General features: G+C 40.7%; 1 protein-coding gene across 2 annotated transcripts in view; it reads right to left on the bottom strand.

Moving 5' to 3' along the window:
* Positions 1-543: 543 nt before the first annotated feature.
* The window catches only part of ANO6 (anoctamin 6), an 88547-nt gene continuing 69009 nt past the window's right edge, over positions 544-20081 (bottom strand). The window contains exons 18-20 of one of the 2 annotated variants that reach the window (XM_027682221.1): positions 19527-19726; positions 18969-19074; positions 544-3156 (exon numbers count right to left, since the gene is read on the bottom strand). In XM_027682221.1, coding sequence (XP_027538022.1) covers positions 3121-3156; positions 18969-19074; positions 19527-19726 — 342 coding nt within the window. In that variant the 3' untranslated portion in view covers positions 544-3120. Of the gene's footprint in view, positions 3157-13541; positions 18053-18968; positions 19075-19526; positions 19727-20081 lie in introns of those variants that run through there. The other variant, XM_027682220.1, reaches the window with a different exon arrangement.

Raw genomic sequence — 20081 nt, forward strand, 5'->3', positions numbered from 1 at the left:
AGGAGGCCTCTGCCCCAGGACAGCCTGAAGCATGTGCATCTGCCCTCAGCTGCCCCTTCTTCACACCTGGAAGTAAAGTGAGGTTATCCACTCTACTGCTTTAGAGTTTGTGGTGTTTCAAATCCCAGCACAGGCTGGGTGAGGTGGTGGGGCTGTTGTGTGGCTCATTGAAGGCTTTGGGTGAGGTGCTGTGGAAGGGCAGGAGCTGGGCTGGCAGCATGGGGCTGCCTTCCTACCCCAGAAGTTTTTTCATCCTGGAAGAGCCTGGCTCTCAGACCTGCTCAGCCTCACCTGGGCTCTCTCAGGAACCCCTTAACTCATTAACGTAGCAGAAGACTAATCAAGCAATTGCAATGCCTTCATATCCATCTGTAGGGAAAAAAAGCCCCAACAACGTAATTTGGATTCTGGTTTGGTGACTGGCTTTACAATGAAGAAAATAGGTTTTAAAATAAATCCAGTCTTTACAAAGAAACGAAAATCAGTACTTCATTTCACATAGTATTGTACATCTCATTTTATTTCGAAGCTAAACCATCACTAACAAATGTAAGCTATAGATCAGAAAATATTGCATACCTTTGTAACTGATGTAAATATCCAAGGTGTTGGGGTTTTGTTCTTTTTTAATTGCAAGATTTTTTGTGAATTGTGCCTTTTCCTAATTTAAAGTCACGAACACAACTAAATTTGAATTTGGTACATTCCTAGGATCCAGATCCAAAAGCACTCAGGTGTCTTAACTGAAAATTCCTCTAACACTGAAGTTTACAACTGTGAATCTTAAAAACCACCTAGCATCTATGTAGCTTTTTTACTAATCAATATAAAAGGGATGGAACTTTTCCGCTTCTACAAGTTATAATACACATACAGAGCTCTGATCAGGTTTTCATCAAACATCCCATCAAGGACAAAACAAAACACACTTTTGACAGATACAAAGCAGTGAAAACCAGCCTAAAAGCAAAATGAAAACAATCATAAAATCAACTCTGACAACTAAAATTTTCAGTCCTAGCCAATATCAGCTTTTGGATTGCAAATGGTCTCAATACATAAACTGATGTCACTAAGTGGAAAGGGTCACATAAAAACTGGATTTTTTTTTATTTCCATCAAATTGCATGACAAAGCTAGGAAAACCTAGGCATCGGGTGTTAGATGCATTTTAGCAGCTATACTTCGGTCTTAGGGCTTTGAAAAATTATGTTAATTTTCACAGAGTAGGATCTATAGATTGATATGAATTTTTTTTTTTGCTCATTCACACACTTTCTATGGATTGAATATCTTTCAATATTTTTCTTTTTTTTTTTGTCATCAATTAAACTGATTATTCTAAATTGAACCTGTTAAGGAAAAATATTCTTTTTTCTCTGAACACCTACAAATCCTTACAGAAAGGTTCTTGGCTAGAGTGTGGTGTTTCTGGTCCAAGCTAGGAGGAAGAAGGAGGAGGAGTGGGGAACATCTCTTCCTCCCACCATGGGGGAGTGTCTTGGGCCCATCCTGGGATGCTGAAAGCTTTGACTCAAGTCAGGCCTCCCTGGTTTCAGACTTGGCAGTAGTGCACCCAGATACTGGATGGTAGCTGGGATAAGACTTAGCTGGGAAGGACTCACTGAATTTCTTCTAATGAAATAATTTCATGCTGTCATTTTATGTAATTACACACTGGCATAGGGACCTCCATCTGCTTTCCCCAAACCCCTGGTGAAAAGGCTTTACTCCAGCCTTTTCTAGGCTTTTAAATATGTTAATGGAAAACTTCCCAAGGTTTTGAGGTTGCCTTTGGTTGCAAAATAGAAAAGTTTGGACTCTTAGAAACTACCTGGGGAGGAAAAACATTTCCCATTCGGCTCTTGTAACAAAACAAACCAATCAAAAAAACAAAAAAGTTTTCCTTTTTTAGTTAATTTTAAATGTTGTTAAGAGATAGATACTTCATTCCTTAAAATTGCTTTTTCATGGAACAATTGTTAGTAGACTAAGCAAGCTGGTCCTGCTGTATTGTAAGGTGCTGCAGAGGCCCATAAATAGATTGAAAAGAAAAAAATGCTGGGAAATGATTGTTATGAAATTAATTAGGTATTTAAATAGGAGGAGCTGATTTCTGTAAAATCAGGAGGATTTCTGTAAAACCAAGAGTGCTTTTTAATCTTTCAGAGATTCAGTCCTAGAGTGGAACAAGTTCAGCTCTCATGTGTTGATAAGCAAAAGACATGGAATAAGTGAATAAGGCAGCAATATCTGTTTTATAAATACATAGAGACAGCTTCATCTCTATTATGTATTCATCATGCAGCAGTAAAAGCAGTTTGGCCCCATGTCTTGAGGAACACTAAAGTTTTACTATTACTGCAGTGCATTGGCTGTCCTGCTTAGTGTTACTGTACACCCAATATATATTTTGGGCTTGTAATTGGGGTGTGTTGTATTTATTATATTTAAATAATTATAGGCCAGATTTTCAATACGTCTCGAGTGTCAATACGTCTGGCTGAAATGGAATCAATGGGGCCAAACTCATTTGTGTGAGCTAAGGATCTGGTCCTCTGTGCTTAAAAATAGCCTAATGAGAGAAGGACTCATCTACCTACTGAGAGGTTTTGTTACCTACTTCTGCAGCTCTTCTGCTCATTTGGGGAAGCTCTGCTGGGCTTCTGGTTCTTCATCTCCTTGGTCTCCCCCATTGCTCACAAAAGCAAATTTCACCAGAGAGAGAGCAAGCAGCTTCTGCATATATTAATAATACTCAGCTTAAATTGAGCACTGCATATATCAGACAGGATCATGCAGCTGATTGTGGCACACCAGAGAGACCTTGCCCACCACATGGGTGGTCAAAATCAGAATGATCGTTTTTTAAAATTGCTTCAAGATGTGTCTGTCTGTGGGAATGCTGTCAGCCACAGCCTGTGAGGGCTCCATCCTTTGACGTGCTGGGAATCTAGAGCTGGTCCAAAGAGGTGTTTAAACTTGGGATCATATTTAATTTAATAACATGTGCAGACAGTCTGGTGGATCCTAATGCCTAGTGCAGAGCAAAGTCCTACTGCTCCTCTGGTGATGGATGTGTTCACATTGTCTTTCTCCGGCTGTTCACTCCATGGAAAGTCACTGCACTCTCTGCTGTGCCTCTTCGAGTTCTCCCTGAAAAGGGTATAATTAATTTTTAAAAAGCTTTGCAAATATGTGATTGTATTTAAAAACAAACAAACAAAAAATCCCCCAAACTAAGAAGCTGGAGGGTTGCTGAGTAGCTGTGAGCTTAGTGAAAGAACTTGCCCATGGAAGAGAGAAAACAGAAGCAGAAATATTACCTTGCCTGGCTACCTACAAACAACTCAACCAGTTCTTGTTTATTTCCAGGTGATTCACCACATCCCAGTGTCAATCAAAATGGATCAGAAGGATCACAACTGAATAGTGCCAGTTTTTCTCAAAAGGATCTTGGGGTGCCTTGTTTGGGTATAGATGTCTATGCTCCAGAGCCCTAAAACCTGGGGAGGTGAGGTGTAGCTTTTAAATGCCCATATTCCCCATCTCTGTAGCATTCTGTTAGGCTGCCAGTACACAGAAGAGTGAAAGGCCACAGTCATCCCCACCATCCTGATAATCAAATAATATTCAGTGTTAAAATGGTGTTGTTGAGAAGTGACTCTGCTCATGTGGAGCTTGTAGGAGTGTAAAATCCCCACAGAAACCTTGTCTCTCATGATGGCTGCAAATGAGAGGTGGAAAATCTGGTTGAGTTATCGCAGATGGATGGATAAACACCAAAGTATTTAGATTCACAAGTGAGACCTCCCTCCTTTTCAGAGGAGAATATGGGGCTCCAGGAAGGAGTTTGGTGCCTTTGTGCTGGTTTCGGAGTTAAACCAACCTTTCAAGGGAAACAATGCTAATAGACTCATTGCTTTGGCACATGAGCCCTGCTGGAAAGAAAGTCTGTTAATCCCCTCTATAGTCTCTCTATTTATACCCTTAGGCTGCACATAAACTAGCCAAGTACAAGAACAAAAGCTGACTAGAAATATCTCCCCTGGTTGTTCTCATGAGTTATTATCCCTTTTATTAAGGAGCATGCTAAGAACAACCTCTGTTAAGGACAATGCTCTGCAAAGAAATGTGATTATCATGCTGATTTAGGTGAAACTTGGTCCTGTGGCTTGCCTCTCCCTATGCCTTGACTGCCCATTTTCCTTACTGTGCTTTTAAGTGGTGATGTCATCAGCCAGGCTGAAGGAATGCCCTATCCCTTGGTCCTCAGCAAGATCAGCATCAGCCTACAAGTGAAGTTTGTCTTCTCATCCATTACATTAAGGCACTTGGTACTTTAAGACATCTGGTAATATAATTTTTACAATAAAAAGGAAAAATTTCTTGGACTATGTATTTGTATGTCATCTTAGAGAAGGGATCTTCTAGAGAAGGGCAAGGTGTGGGACTGCTCACCAGATTACTAATGTCCTTTCTGGTGTTTCTTTACTTATGATAATTTTAGAAATTAATATATATGATATTTCTTTTGTTTCTTTAATATATCTGAAGCTCATTAATAATTGGGATTATCTTCTCTTCGGTTTTTATTTAATGAAAATAAAAATCCACACCAATGTCCTCTTTCACTGTGACTGAATGGAGATGTACCTTCTTGATCTGGAAGGCAATACAGCCAAGGTTCTTCTGTGTCAGTCAAATTAAAAGAGGAAAACAGACCAAAGATGACTTTTCTGATCTTTCTGCAAAGTACATTTCCAGATGCTCTTGGAGAACCTCATCCTTCACTGAAATGCAACATGCACTTGACTGAGAAGATGCTTTGAAAATGTAGAGTGCAAACAACTCCTCCAGTGATTTTGTTGGGGAAAAAGGAGCAGGGGGAATCCATCATACTTGGTTATACTGAGCATGAAATGTTCTCTTTGGAAAGCTGTTTGTCTGCATCAAGAATAACTGTGTTGTACCTTATGTTCCTGCATTTAGAATTGTTAAAAAGATCAGGCCAGACTTATCTGTAAGAGTTTTACAAATGCTGACCAAAGGTAACATTTCCATTCACATATTGCCAGTATGATTGAGAATAATTCATTAGATAACGTGGACTTAAGGGGTCTATTAGCAGAATCGTGGAGATTCTTGAAGTAAAGTAGTAAATTACTTTTTCAGACCATGTGTTTACAATTTTCCTACCTTTCCAGTGTTGGGCAATCAAAAATTTTATCTACAGTATACCCTGACCTTTCAAGTCACAATCCCATTTAAGGCCAGACAACAGCAATTAATGAAATCAATGCAAAGAGCCATACATTAATTTGTGGGATTTTTTTTCGTACTCCTAAAGCTATTTGTGAAAGGAGAGTAAGTTACTCTAATAATGGCTTAATTATAGGTAGGCCAGATGAGGCCATTGGTGTTTAAAGACACAGAATGTTTCTATTTGAAGAGATGAAACTCCTATCACACTGGAAAGATGAAAAAAAGGATGATGAGATGAAGAGTGGCAAGTGTTTAAGCTCATGTCTGAAGCTGACTGGGGCCAGATGTTAGACTTAGATGTGATGGTTGCTGGATTCTTATGAGCTTGCAGCTCCTGAGAGATCACACCATTGTGGGGCAGAGAACTGCTCTCATGCCATTTTGACCATAAGCTCCAAAGTACAAGAATAGGCAGTCCTCCTTCTTTGGAAGACCAAGTGAAAAACAGAAGTAGTGGGAGAAAGCAGAGATTTGGGAATTTTTGCACAAATGTGACTTATTATGAGATTTCAAAGTGGGTGTATTGGGTATTTCTAATTTTTGTAAAAGCAAGACAAACTAGAGTATGTTTATTAGGTGAGGTACACAAATTGGGCAATTCTGAAGCTGGAGGGGGGAAAGCTATCCACCTCAAAATCAAGGTTTGGGCATGCTTATATCTTATTCCTGGGTGAAGAAGAGGGAAGTTGGAGACCCTCTTGGCCACCACACTGAATATAGTCTCTTTGGGCTTGGCTGTCTGAACTCACAGATTATCTCCTGTGCATTAAATTAAATTGCACAGAGCCACTAACGCCCATGTACCTATGGTAGCAAATATGAGAGAAGAACCACTGGGAATGTCCTGACTAGTTATTGTAAGAATTTCTTTCTCTATTAAAATGTCTGTTTAAAAATTTAATAAATTTTTATTTTCCTGAGAATTTAGCTTTAATTGAAAAGGGATATCTGGAAAATGGAAACGGTATATTCCTCAGCCAGCTGTTTGCCAGCACTATTAGAAGCTTTTTGAGAAGCCACTTGTGAGAACAAGCTTTGCTCTGTCACAGGTCCTCCAAATTCCTCCTGGCCAAGCCTTGGTGAATGTTCAGCTTCCTCAAGGAGTTATAATTTGGCCCCTTTCCACTTTCCTCCTGGCTCTGCCTCTGCATTTAGAAGATGCATACTCACAAGTTAAGACATCATATATTGCTCACTCCTGCTCTAGCACAGGCAGGACTTAGTATTAATCTTTCTTTACTCAACAGTAGAAGTTGTATTTAATATAAGATCTGTTAAATTTAATACTGATAAATTGAGCACTTCCTTAATGTATGTTCACATTCTGTCTTAGCCTATTATATATGTGCTGTACAGATGTGATGCATTGGGTTTGTAAATACACAAATAAAGACAAGAATAAAAAAAGCATTTGCAAACCAAGTTACTGTTCTGTGAAGCAATGGAACTTAGAGAGCTGCAGTTCATTCCACGCGAGGCTGAGGATGGCTCAGTTGATCTAATACACCATTACCCCTGAGAAAACAGGTTTGATCCCCCAGCTTCTGGGACTGTGTGTTCCCTCACCCCTTGCTCTGGTTGTGGTGCTGTTTGGATCTGTAATGAGCCAGGTTGACTCAATGATCCAGAATAAAACAGAATAGATAAAAATGGGGTAATTTTCTGATGGGTTGGTGAGTTGAATTGTCTTCACAAAGGGACTGAGGAATGCTGTGCGTAGCGCAGATTGATGGAGAGGGAGAATGATGACCTTTTGTCAGCAGAGATCTGTTAGACCCACTCAACTGCCTCTTCCGCCCTCCCAGCCAGGATGCCAGGACACAGGTCCATGAGAGTTTGAAGCATTCCAAATGGGTCCTGCATTCTTACCCTGCTATGCCGTGACATGGTGCCCTGCTCTTTCTGTGCACCAACAACTTTGTTCACTGTCCCTGTGATGACCTGGTAGAAGACTATTCAGTATTTGTATGATTTTAGTTAGGTCTCTCCCAGTTTTGCATCTTGAGCTGGTTTTTCAGGATGTCAAGTGAACACAAGTGATAGTGGAAAAATGTGCAGGAAAGCTTGCTTGGGGACACAGGAGGTGATTGAGCTATGGCAGGGGTGGCTTAGCTAACTTCAAGCTGTAGGCTTCAGCGCTACAACACACCTCTTTTCTGCATTTTTGTTTCCCTTTTGTTTGGGTGAATTTGAGAGGCACAGTTACATTTTCTATCTGACAGATTTTTAATCTGTACAAAGCCATATGTGTACTATGGACCTAACTCTGATACCTAGGTTGCAAAAGTCTCTTCTTACCCACAAGATATTGAGAGAGGATGCTACAAGAAGAGGAATCTATCTAAAGAACAAAGGTACATCAATAATTTTAATAAGTTTATACATAGACACGACAACAAAACCCCAAATCACTAACTCATCTTTGTTCATCAAAAATGTCCACAGCTGGTCCAATTAATTTGATAAGGTGCAAAAATTAGCAAATAACTTGTCATACATTCTGATATGGCTAAACCAGCCTGTAAGAAATGGATGGACCTATATTTCAAGGTCCATCCATGTATCAAGTACAGTGTTCAGGAAAAATTCCAGTACTGTTCCCATATGTACCATAGATCATACTTTAACTGCTTGCTACTTTGGGCATACTTATTGTAGTAAGGTCCCCCTACTTGACTGAGTTTGTAGTGCGGGTGATACCTTGGTGAGCTATGCACAACTTCTGTGTGCCTGGGACTGCTAAAGGCTATTGGAGAACTAAAGCAGACATTATCTTTGATTCAGCATCAAAACCTGTTTTCATTACTTGGTCTCAACTGCTGAGGACAGCCCAAATCCTCCAGCACTGGAGCTTTCAATAAGACATTGTTTGTTCTGCTGCGCTGTCAATAAGATGTCATTACTTTAGCTGCAAGATAAGAAAGGATTTGTTAATGGCTCCTCTTGGGGGATGGTGACATTTTTTTTCCCCTTATAGATCAGGAAAAAGTATGGGAGCATGCTGACGAGGAAAGAAAATCAGTGTGGTTTATTTTTTTGTATTTGCACCTCTCAGTTAAAGCTTTAAGTTATGAAGAGCACAAATGCAGCCTTTTTATTTTATTTGTAGTCATGTGCAAAAACAGTGATATAATGATTGGCGTGCATAATGTATATACCTTTTTAAGACATAAAGAGATACTTTAGGATCTTTTAAAAAGAAAACTGCTGTGAGCTGTAACAGGTCTGTAACCTATTGTTAATCCAGAATTACAGTACTCAAGGAGAGGCAGATCAGTTTTTGCCTTTTCCAGATCTAACTAATTAGTTACTAATTAACAGCAGATATGGAAAAAATATTTCAACTCTTGCTTTGGCATAGCTGTCAGTGCTGTAACCTAGAGGCTACATGGGTGGGAATGGGGCTGCTGCTGCCATCATGCTGCGACCTCTGCCTCTGGCCAAAACCTCCTGCAAATACCCCTGTCTGGTGTCACCTCTGTCCCCAACTGCATGGCAGGCTCCTGCAGGCTGCTGTCATGAAAATCCCTGGTTATCCTGGGGGTTTTATTGGCAATCTCTGAAATAACAATGTGGTATTTGTTGCAAAACCACATTTAGGACAATGGTTAAGGGCCCGATTCTGCAAATTTTTAGCCATCCATGTAATCTTCTATATAGTTAAAGACATGAACACCCAGAGAGCATGTCTGAACTTGGAAAATTCACTTGGCTTCAGGTGAAGCATGAGCTCAAGGTACAATAGCTACCCCTGAATAGGGATATTCAGAGACCCAGACCAGGTGCCAAGACCAGCCCAACTTGTTTGCAGTTGTGCAGGGCATTGTTAAAGGCACAACCCTGCCACTTCAGCTGTGTAACCAGCTCCAGTAGGCAGGCAAGTCCTTTTTTAAACTCACTAAAATAGCTGTGGGATGAGGAGCACATTTGGTACATTTTGGTAGACTTTTTGGGGCAGAGGCTTCCCCATTGCTGGGCTGCCTCTCCCACTGCCTCATCCCTACTTCCCACCCTGCACGACCCTCTGTTGGGCTAGCTGTGTGGCCACAGCCATCCATGCCAGCACGGGCATGTGTGTGGCTGCACTGCCCCACCCAGCAGACAGCTGCACAAAGGGGTTGGCAAGAGGCAGTCCCAGGGTGGCAGGGAGAAGGCAGGGAGAAGGCTTATGCTGGCATGGCTGCCAAAATATTTTCACAGAACAAGTAACCTTAACCCCTGGCTCACCTCTTGGTAGCCAGGGTGCTCCGAGCTCTGTAAAACCCCAGAACATGACAAACCCCAAGCACCATCGATCCTCAGAGGAGGGGATGAACGTTCAGGGCTGAATGCTGGGCTGGGGGGTATTGGTCACAATTTCCATTTACTTGCCAGGCTCCAGCAAGTGAGGATCCTGCAGTGCCCTCACCACAGAGACTTACAAGATACTGCTCACTCTGAGCAGCCAGACCGGTTTAGAAAATGACTGCATGAATGAGCACAATATGGCTGTAACAGGAGACCAAACAGAATCCCAGAGAATGGGGAGGTAAGGTGATAGCCACAGGTGGCTGTGGCTCCAGCATAGCTTATTTAGCCACTTATTGTGAGAGGTCCATCCAAAAGCTGAGAAATTATGTGAGACGCTTACATGGATACTATGTGAATATCTAAAAACAACCACAAACCAAAAAACTGTTATGCTATCATGGTTGGCTGTAATTTCTCCTGTGTTGCACAATTTAGTATATGAGTTTCTTCCCCCCACCCTCCCTGGTGTTCCCCCCTCACTACAAATATGTTCTTCATATGCTAGAGGTGGCTTTTTGGTGTCCTGGCCTGCACCATGGAATGCAGTGGGATTTTCCCTGTGGTCTGTGATGTGTACTTTTTTTTATTTTTCTTCAGCATTTAGGATATTACCATATCCTACATATTTGTAGAGAATAGTGTATCTTGACATGATTGATGCAATTACTGATCAATAAACTGTAACTTTAATCCTAGCAATTACCATTGCTTTATCAGGATAGTTGTATGAGAGAATGCAATAGAAATTGTAGAAAGCAACTTTGAAAGGCTCTTGTTTTGATGCACTTCCCGCTTGCAAATAAAAACCACTTTCTTCAACTTTCCTAAAAAGAATTTTTTACTATTATCAGGCTACTAAGACACATTATTTTCTTATGAGGAAAGTATAGTCAAAGCCATGTGGAGGTTATTTATGACTAATTACATCCATATCTTTTCAGTATTTTTTGTACCTGCTACTGATCCATGGTTGAGGTCCATATAAATGCAAGTAAAAACAAAGCTTGTAGCCAACAGCGCTTGCTCCCCCGTATTGGAAAAGCAGCCTTATTTAGTAGACAGGAAATGATAGAGGGGTATACCAGAGAAAAATCTTGACTTGGCGTGAGTTGCTGATACCTTTGCTGACATCTCTGGTGATCTGCAGGCAGAGCACACTAATAAGGTAGAGTGAACTGGGTGGGGCAGAGCACAGCACACCTTCATCTGGCATATATTGACTATCCAAAATAAGTGCAATTCATCTTCTCTGTGACAGAAAGAATTAAATTCTAGTACCACTAGAAGTAATAGGCAACTTTGACTATTTTTGTATTAAATAGCAAAACAACTAAAGTCTATTCTTTGAATTATTTTAAATGTATCAGTCAACCTAAAACCACACCATCCTCATATAGATTCAGGCTGTGATGATACTGTATCCTTCTGCTTATAGAACAATAGTCCTTACTACGCTTCATTATGAAGTTTGTTTTGTTCTTTCTCTGACATAGCAAAAATCAGTGCAAGAGTGGTAGGACAGTGGGGGTACTGCCATGTGTAAGATATGCAGCCCTTAGTGAGGAAGAAACCAGGTTGGAAGTGGTAGTACTTCTGCTTCCAGAACTATCATGAAAGCAGATCCTGGGAATCCCTAAGCAAAATAAAACCAACTCAACTCACTGCAGAAGGTCTCTGCAGTGGTCTCTTAAAATTACACTCTAACTTTCCTGTTCGCTAAGTCTTATAAAAGGATTTCCTTGAAGCAGAGAGGAAGAGTTAGAGCAGAATCACAGTTGCCGAGTTGGAAAGGACCCACAACAATCATCGAGTCCAACTCCCAGCCCGGCACAGGACTATCCCAAGAGTCACACCTTGTACCTGAGAGTATTGTCCAAACGCTTCTTGAACTCTGTCAGGGTTTGTGCTGTGACCAGGAGCCTGTTCCAGTGCCCAACCACCTTCTAGGGGAGGGACCTCTTTCTAATGTCCAACCTAAACCTCCTCTGACACAACTTCAGGCCATTCCCTTGGGTTCTGTCACTGGTCACCACAGAGAAGAGATCAGTGTCTGCCCCTTCTCTTCCCCTCATGAGGAAGTTGTAGACTGTAATGAGGTCTCCCCTCAGCCTCCTCTTCTCCAGGCTGAACAGACCAAGTGACCTCAGCTGCTCCTCATACGGCTTCTCCTCAAGGCCTTTCACCATCTTTGTTGCCCTCCTTTGGACACTCTCTAGTGGCTTAATATCTTTCTTATACTGTGGTACCCAAAACTGCACCCAATGTTCAGGGTGAGGCCGCCCCAGTCCAAAGCAGAGCAGGACAATCACCTCCCTCAACTAGCTGGTGATGCTTTGCCTGATGCCCCCGAGGACACGATTGGCCCTCCTGGCTGCCAGGGCACTGCTGACTCATATTCAACTTGCCATCGACCAGGACCCCCAGGTCCCTTTCCACAGCACTGCTTTCCAGCATCTCATTCCCCAGTCTGTACGTATATCCAGGGTTGCCCCATCCCAGGTGCAGAATTTGGCACTTCCCCTTGTTGAACTTCATATGGTTGGTGATTCCCCAGTCCTATAGTTTGTTGAGGTCTCTCTGCAGGGCCTCCCTGCCTTCGAGAGAGTCAACAGCTCCTCTGAGTTTTGTGTTATCTGCAAACTTGCTTAGTATTCCTTCCTGTCCTGTATTCCAAGTCATTTATGAAGATGGTGAAGAGCACAGGGCCGAAAATGGAGCCCTGTGGAACCCCACTAGTGATAGGTCACCAGTTTGATGCTACCTCATTCACTATTACCTTCTGTGCTCAACCTGTGAGCCAGTTGCTCACCCACCACATGATGTGTTTATCCATCTGTGTGTTGGACATTTTGTCCAGAAGGATCCTGTGAGAGACAGTATGGAAAGCTTTACTGAAATCCAAAAGGATGACACCAAATGGCTTCCCTTGATCAACTAGGTGGGTTACTTTGTCATAAAAGTAAATCAGGTTTGATAAGCAGGACCTTCCTCTCATGAAGCCATGCTGGCTGTGACCAACCACTGCGTTGTCTTTCAGTTGTTTTTCAATACCTCCCAGAATAATCTTCTCCATAACTTCACCAGTCACTGAAGTGAGACTGACAGGCCTGTAGTTTCCAGGGTCCTGCTTTTTAGCCTTTTTGAAAATTGGGACAACATTTGCCAGCTTCCAGTCAGCTGGGACCTCTCTGGATTCCCAACACCACTCAAAAATCATTGAGTATAGGCTTTGCAATGACATCAGCCAGCAATTTGAGGATTCTTGGATGAATCCCATCAGGTCCCATAGATTTGTTGGGATCTAGCTGGAGTAGATCCTGCACAATTTCAGGGTCGACTGGGAGTTGATCAATCTTGCAGTCATGGTCCTCCAGCTCAGGGCACTGTGACCCCCTCGGTCCATCATCCATGTTGAAGACAGAGGCAAAGAAAGTGTTAAACATCTCTGCCTTGTCTCTGTCCCTTGTTTGTGAGATGACCATCCTCATCCTGTAACAGGCCAATGATATTTCTATACTGCCTATTGCCATTGATATATTAGAAAAAACTCTTTGTATTGTCCCCCACATTTCTGGCAGCTTCAACTCCACTTGAGCTTTGATCACACAAATTTTCTCCCTACAATGGCAAGCAGCATTTCTGTATTCTTCTCATGCCACTTGACCTTGATTCCACTGGTGATACACCTTCCCTTTTTGCCTTATTTCCAACAGAAAATCCCTGCTCAGCCAAGCTGACCTTCTGCCTCACCTGCTTGACTTCTGACATTTGGAATTGCCTGCTCCTGTGCCCTTCCTTAGGAGGTGATGTTTAAAAAGTGACCTCAGATGGATCCCAGCACCTGCAAAAACAGCAGAAGCAGAAGAGAACTGACAGCTGGCTGTATGGATGGCAAGGAGAGACAGAGTGGACTGCCTGGAGGTGGGAGCACCACAGACTCAATTAAGATGAAGAAATAAATGATGACTCTGAAACATAAGACAGGGTTTATCATGACATGAGTGAAAGGGTACAAAGACCTAAACTGTTTATTTGTATGAGAACATAATGGTCCTTGTCATCAACTTGGTGTTGGAAGGAATGACTTCCACCTAGGAAATGCATTAAAAAACAGGAGATAAATTTCAGCACTAGTAACAGTTTAATGGAAAAAGACTGAAAAAGAGGATGAATATGGAAATTAGACAGGGATGATATAGTTATAATTTAAATGTGGCATTTGGCAGCAGAAGTATCGTTCACAGAAAAACAAACAATGCTAACCAACATCAGATGTACTGTTATTTTAAAATAGACTTTAATGACAATAAATATAAAGAAATCTTAATATTCAGAAACTAATAGCAAACATTCTTAGAAAAATTACAAAACATACATTCTTACATTCTGAATTTTATCATCATATACACAGCCTAAAACAGTGACTTATGGTTCTTGTTAAGGCAGTGAAACTGTCACTGGTCCAAATTCACCCTGACTTCAACAGATCTGTACAAAGTAAGAGTCTGGCCTACATATCAAGTGTAAAAAAAAAAAAGGTAACACCAATTTAAAACAAATGTTAGTTTTCCCTTCAAGCAGATCTTTAATTAAAGTGACCCAGCCTAAAAAAAAAGTTACAAATACTCATTTTTTGGCAACTGCCTCCCCCAGCACTTTGTTCTGATGCCTCTGCAGAGCTTCCTGTGTACAAGCAAAGCACATTTCAGCAGTTGGAGGTAGAGGCTACAGAAATTGCACAGCTTAAATCAAGCTATTAAAATGCAATTATTACACACTCTGTTGGTTTTCTCTTCTCGCTTAGAAATCTGCTGTGGATAACACTGTGCACATGGCAAACTGAACAGAATTCCTGATGTAATGTCCTCTGAAATGAAATGTTACAGCTACATTAGCAAGGAGCATGGCATTTCAGAAGCAAATCACTAGAGCAAAAAGTTAATGTTGACTAGGTGATGCCCACGCAGCACTCACTGCTCTCTTCAGCCTAGCTCTGGTTTCAGCTCTGCAGACTGAGTGACAATTAAGTGCATATCTAAACCCTGCTTTCTGGTTCAGTTTAAACCAAGAGGAAGTCAGTCCATGTGCACTGAGACCAGTCTGTGACGGGGAGCACTGCCCAGAAAATGGGGACAACTGGAAGACCACTTTCAAAAGCACACTTGTCATTTGAACAAAAATGGTTATGTAGAAACACATTCAAAGCTGATTAGGATTTTATTATGGGAGGAGCCCAAGTCACAGATACACATGCTTTGCTGATGCAGCGTGGTTTTTTAAATTGCTATTTTAAAGGCAGGAATATAAACTCCCAATGACACTGAGGGCCAACTCCCCCTTAAGGAAATGGTGCCAACCGATGTAAAAAGGAACAACTTGGAGAGTCCACAGGAATCAAACAAGAAGCAAAAGACCAGGCACTTCTGAAAATCAGTCTTAAGCTCTGCCATTGCTCACAGTATGACCCCAGGCAAGACACTCAATTCCTTTTTTCCTAGTCTCTTTACCTCTCAAAGAAGGCTACAAATGCTATCAGAAGACCAAATAATTACCTGAAATGGTCCACTTTGCCCTGCATTTTTCCCTCCCTACCACAGGATGCCTTCTTCCCTGCCCCAGCCCTCTAACATAGCATCTGGAAAGGTATTTAAGGCACACTAGTGCTGTGATCACTGACGCAAGAACAAAAATGGCCTCTCTCATCTGAACACCACTGCAATGGGAAAGGGCCAGTTGAAAGCTAAAATCAAAAGCTCCAAGTACGAAAGGAGCTGACTGTCCTTTCTAACCCAACTCATTTTGCACAAGGAAGTCCTGAGTATTTCAATAAAATTGTTCCTTGAAACAGTTGAAACAGGTTTTTGGAAAGAAACACTGTTTTAATCAAAAATTTGGTAAGCCATGTGCAGTGACAGGACCAGAAGCAGTGGTCACAAACTGAAACACTTTTTCTCTGTGAGGATGACTGAACACTGGCACAGGTTGCCCAGGGAGGTTGTGGAGTCTCCATCCTTGGAAATACTAAAAAGAAGAAAAGAAGACTGACCTGGCTGAACAGAGAGCTTTGGCTGGTATCATGCAAGAAAGGAGAGTTTAAAACCTTTGGAAGAAGGGGCAGGCAGCTCAGGAGGACTACCAAAGATGTTGTGAGGTTATACAGGGAGAAAATTAGAAGGGCCAAAGCACAGCTAGAACTTCACCTGGGTACTGCTGTAAAAGACAATGAAAAATGTTTCTATAAATATATTAGTAACAAAAGGAGGACTAAGGAGACTCTTCATCTTTTATTGGATATGGGGGAGAAACAATGAAGGAGGAAAAGGCTGAGGTACTTAAAGCTACCTTTGGCTCAGTCTTTAGTAGTCAAACCAGTCGCTCCTTGAGTACCCAGCCCTCTGAGCTGGGAGACAGGGACAGGGAGCAGAATGAAGCCCCCATAATCCAAGGGGAAATGGTCAGTAACCTGCTGCACCACTTAGACACACACAAGCCTCTGGGGTCGGACAGGATCCATCCGAGGGTACTGAGCTGACACTCATGGTTTGGACAGACATACTGTTCACTGGGTAAAAAACTGGCTGGATGGCTGGGCCCAGAAAGTGATACTTAAAAGACATATAAATGTGGCACTCCAGGACATGGTTAAGTTATGGATTTGGCAGTCTTGGGTTGATGGTTGGATGATCTTCCAGGTCTTTTCCAACCTAAATGATCCCGTGGTTCTGTATGTTTCTCTTCAAAAGACAGGCTTGAGCTACACAGCACACAGTATTTGGAAGTTTTGCTACAAAATTCAAAGGTTTGATTCCTTCTGATTATTAATGGAATAATATTTATTTTATAAATGCTACATAGTTTCTGCAAATGAACTTCTTAATAAGTAAAAAGCTATATGTGCCTAATGTGCCTAAAAATTCTCCCTATCTATTGCATTTAAGAACAGTACAAAATTACAAACACAAAGTAATCACCTGGTTTATAGATTACAACCATACTTTTGCTTTCTTAACAAGATTTGGGTTTTTGTGATTTATAGACATTTATAGAAATTGGTCCATTAAAACTGCTAAAAGAGAAAGCAAGTTAATAATCTGGAATATCACTGCTGCAGACATATAGCAGCACTCTACTTCCCTATTTCCCAGTTTGCAGCTGGTCCGAAAATAGCCAAGCAGATCTGCAGCCTAATTTGAAGATGACTGACAGATGTAGCACATGCCTCCACACCTCTAATATCCTTCTGTGTTATTTAAAGCTTCATAGCATGGTTAAGGCCTACTGAATGGTTTATTCCAATCTCCAGTTTCAATAGATTCACAGTCTTGTCAGAATTCACTTTATCACACTATGTTGTATCATAACAGGTCCAGCTTCACATTTGTCCCATGTCAAAATCTCAGGGAAGAGCACAGTGCTCCTGGTGAGAGAGAAATGCAAAAGACAGCCCTCCACAAATATTGATTTAGTACGTGAAAAGACTTTTAACACTTATTGCTTTTACAGGTAGGAGACCTTCAAGGCTTTGGGCATTTAGTGTAGAATGGGCAAGTCAACTAATGAAAATATATTGACTGGGGAAAGATAAAATGCCTGAGTTTTTTACTCACTTGGAGTGCTGTAAAGTTAGTTTGTATGCATTGATTTCAAAGGCAATTCTCCTGTTTACACTGAGATTGATGAACAGGATGGGCTTACAGTCCTGTTGCTTCTTGTGATCCAAGTCCATGATTAATTGAAATATCTTGTTATCCATTTAAGTCTCAGTATGCATAGGTAATTCAGGGTAGCAAACAACTGCTCTTAGCATGTCAATTCCAATGGCTTAACAACATGATTTTGAGTTGTATTTTCTTTCTCTTTCCTTCATATTTTGGCTTTTCCTCTTCATTTTATAGTTGAAGTTTGCATTAGCAAGCAATCAAAACTCCTTCATTAGATGTGATGATATTCTTACATTCAAATCATTCCATTCAAACTAGTTATCTAGTAGCTGATGCCTAAAAAAAGTACAAAGCACTCTATGTATTTGGGAGTTAATCTGCATTGCCTTTAGATGATAAGTAATTTTTATCTTCACATGTTAAAAAAAAGTCCCACTAAAGCTGTTTAAAAAATTAGTAACTCTAATCTGAGTTGCAGTGGTTGCATTTGTCTAAGGGAAACTGGCAAATGAGTAGTTACAAGAAATAGTGTTTAGTAAAGGGAATTAATCCAAAGTGTTTTATTAGCTATAGGTAATATCTGGACAGGTAGTAGCTGGCTAAATACTGTTATTCTATATGAAAATTACTTATTCAGCTTTAGGTCGGAAAGTGCTGTCTGCTCCTTTGGTAACTTTGTCAGCTATTTTACCCATGTTTTTTTTCACAACTTTGAGATCATTCTCGTGCAAGAGTTTTTGTGTGAGGTACTTCTCTCGTTTGACCTTGCTCTTGGTCTTTTGTGATACATCCGGAATTGCATATGAAATAATAAACTTCACAAAATATATGACATGCTGGGAAAGATGAAAATGAAAAAATGTCAGTCAGGCTGAACAGGACATTATTATGATTATAAATGAAATGTCACATTATCTCTTAAGACTCTAAGCTGATTCAGTACCAGTATCTATCACAGCAGAACAGTATTTTAAGAAGAGATGACTAATCAATAGAATAATTATCTGATAAACAAGAATTTCTGATTTTCTAATTCTGATTTAAGCAAGGACTTCTCTGCCTGTTTTGGGGGAACCCTGGTACCCAGTGCTTCTGCCCTGCTTGAAAAAATTAGTTACAGTTTCTTATAAGATTTTTTAGGTTTGTTCAAATGACTCTGGGGCAACTACTTTGCTATGGGAACTCTGATCTAACCAGCTGCATGTTTCTGACGACTTCACTAGTCCTTGGATCAGACCCTAAGCACATTTTATAATTAAATAATACCTAATATTTCTCTCCCTTCATCTTGGACTGACTCTCATCTTTCATAAGCCAAGTAGAGGAAAGAGCAATTGTTTTTTGACGATCATCTAGAGACTCACCTCTTGCAGTGACTGTTTCTATAGACTTCAGTCTGCTAGTGCACATGTATTATGTATATACACCCATGAGGCTGTGTGCAAATTTCCTCTCAGTACATGTGAAAATATTTTTGGTGCAACTATCCCTTCTATTTCTGCTACTGAAAATAATTTCACAGTTCTTGAGAAAAGAAGCTGCAAACACGTGGAGCAATCCTCAGCTGATATCATGACTTCAGGGACTTTTTTTTCTAATGGTCCTACACTTAATTTACATCTCCCAAGCTCTTGCCCTTGATAGCACACATCACCAGCTCTGATAGCTGTGCTTGGACAGAATATCTCTGAAGGATTTTCTGCCAGGAGGGAAGAGACTAAATAAGTAATGCTCAAAACCCTGTACACTGACCTCCATAACAATGATGAAAGCCAGCTTGGCTGCAATGACATGCCAGTAATATATGTTGTGCTCATACTGGTGCTGGTGACCAGGAGGGTAGCGGAGATCCCGGTATCTGAAAGCAATGTAGGAAAGTCAGGAACTTGTCTCTGGCATCTCTGCAGTACAGCACTGTGGCCAGAGGATGGAGCAAGACGTTGCTGCTTAATGCATCCAGGAACAGTTAGCTCAGGAAACTACCGTAGTGGGTAAAATCATATCTACAGATGAGCTACATTTGGCTGAAATATCCTATTTTTGCCACTTTATTAAGAATTACTTATAAAAAATTAAAGGTGCTTTTTTGGAAGACTATCAACTATGAGAAAGCCAAATTAAAGTAAGAATTTTCTGAGTAGCACAAACTTATGGGTGAATACTTCAACTCAGTTCTGCCATTCAAAACACAATGGCTTTTCCTGTGTTTTAACATTTATTACTGGATATTGTTAATTGAATTACATGATTTGGATATAAAAAAAATTATTTTTGTCATTGGAAAATGACAAATACTTATTTGATACTTGCCTGCATGTCGTTTGGTTCCCAAACCAAGGGGAAAATGGCTTGCTTGCATTCTTGAAGTCTGATATATTGAAGACAGAAAGTGTGCTGTTTATATACCCTTTCATAGTGTGACTGCTGTGACTCCCATAAGGAGGGACCGAAAAGGACCAGTAATAAACCAGACGAGGAATCATGTCAGATGTAAAAGCAATGATCATAGCCTGCGTTTCAGAAAGACAAGACAAAAAAGCAGAACAGCATTAAAGAAATAAGCCTTAACATACATTCCTTTGCCATATATTTAGTATCTCAAAAGTTAGAGTATAAGCTAAAAATAGAAAATATGTGCTTTTCCAGTCAGTCATTGTTCATTCTGTTAATGAGCACATAGTCTCTTACAGGCACAAAACAATCTCTTTCTGGCATGTGCACTTAGTAGAGTTTTTAAATTACACTAGCTCTTCTGGATGCCTTAAAAAAGTTATACTATAATACACTTTTTTTCTCATGAGCATGCGAAGGACATTAGCAGCCAAACTCACCTTAAAGTACACTAGGGTAACCTTAAAAAGATGT

This window comes from Neopelma chrysocephalum, unplaced genomic scaffold (assembly GCF_003984885.1).
Source record: "Neopelma chrysocephalum unplaced genomic scaffold, ASM398488v2 Primary Assembly neopelma1_62, whole genome shotgun sequence".
In the NCBI taxonomy this organism is placed as follows: domain Eukaryota; kingdom Metazoa; phylum Chordata; class Aves; order Passeriformes; family Pipridae; genus Neopelma; species Neopelma chrysocephalum.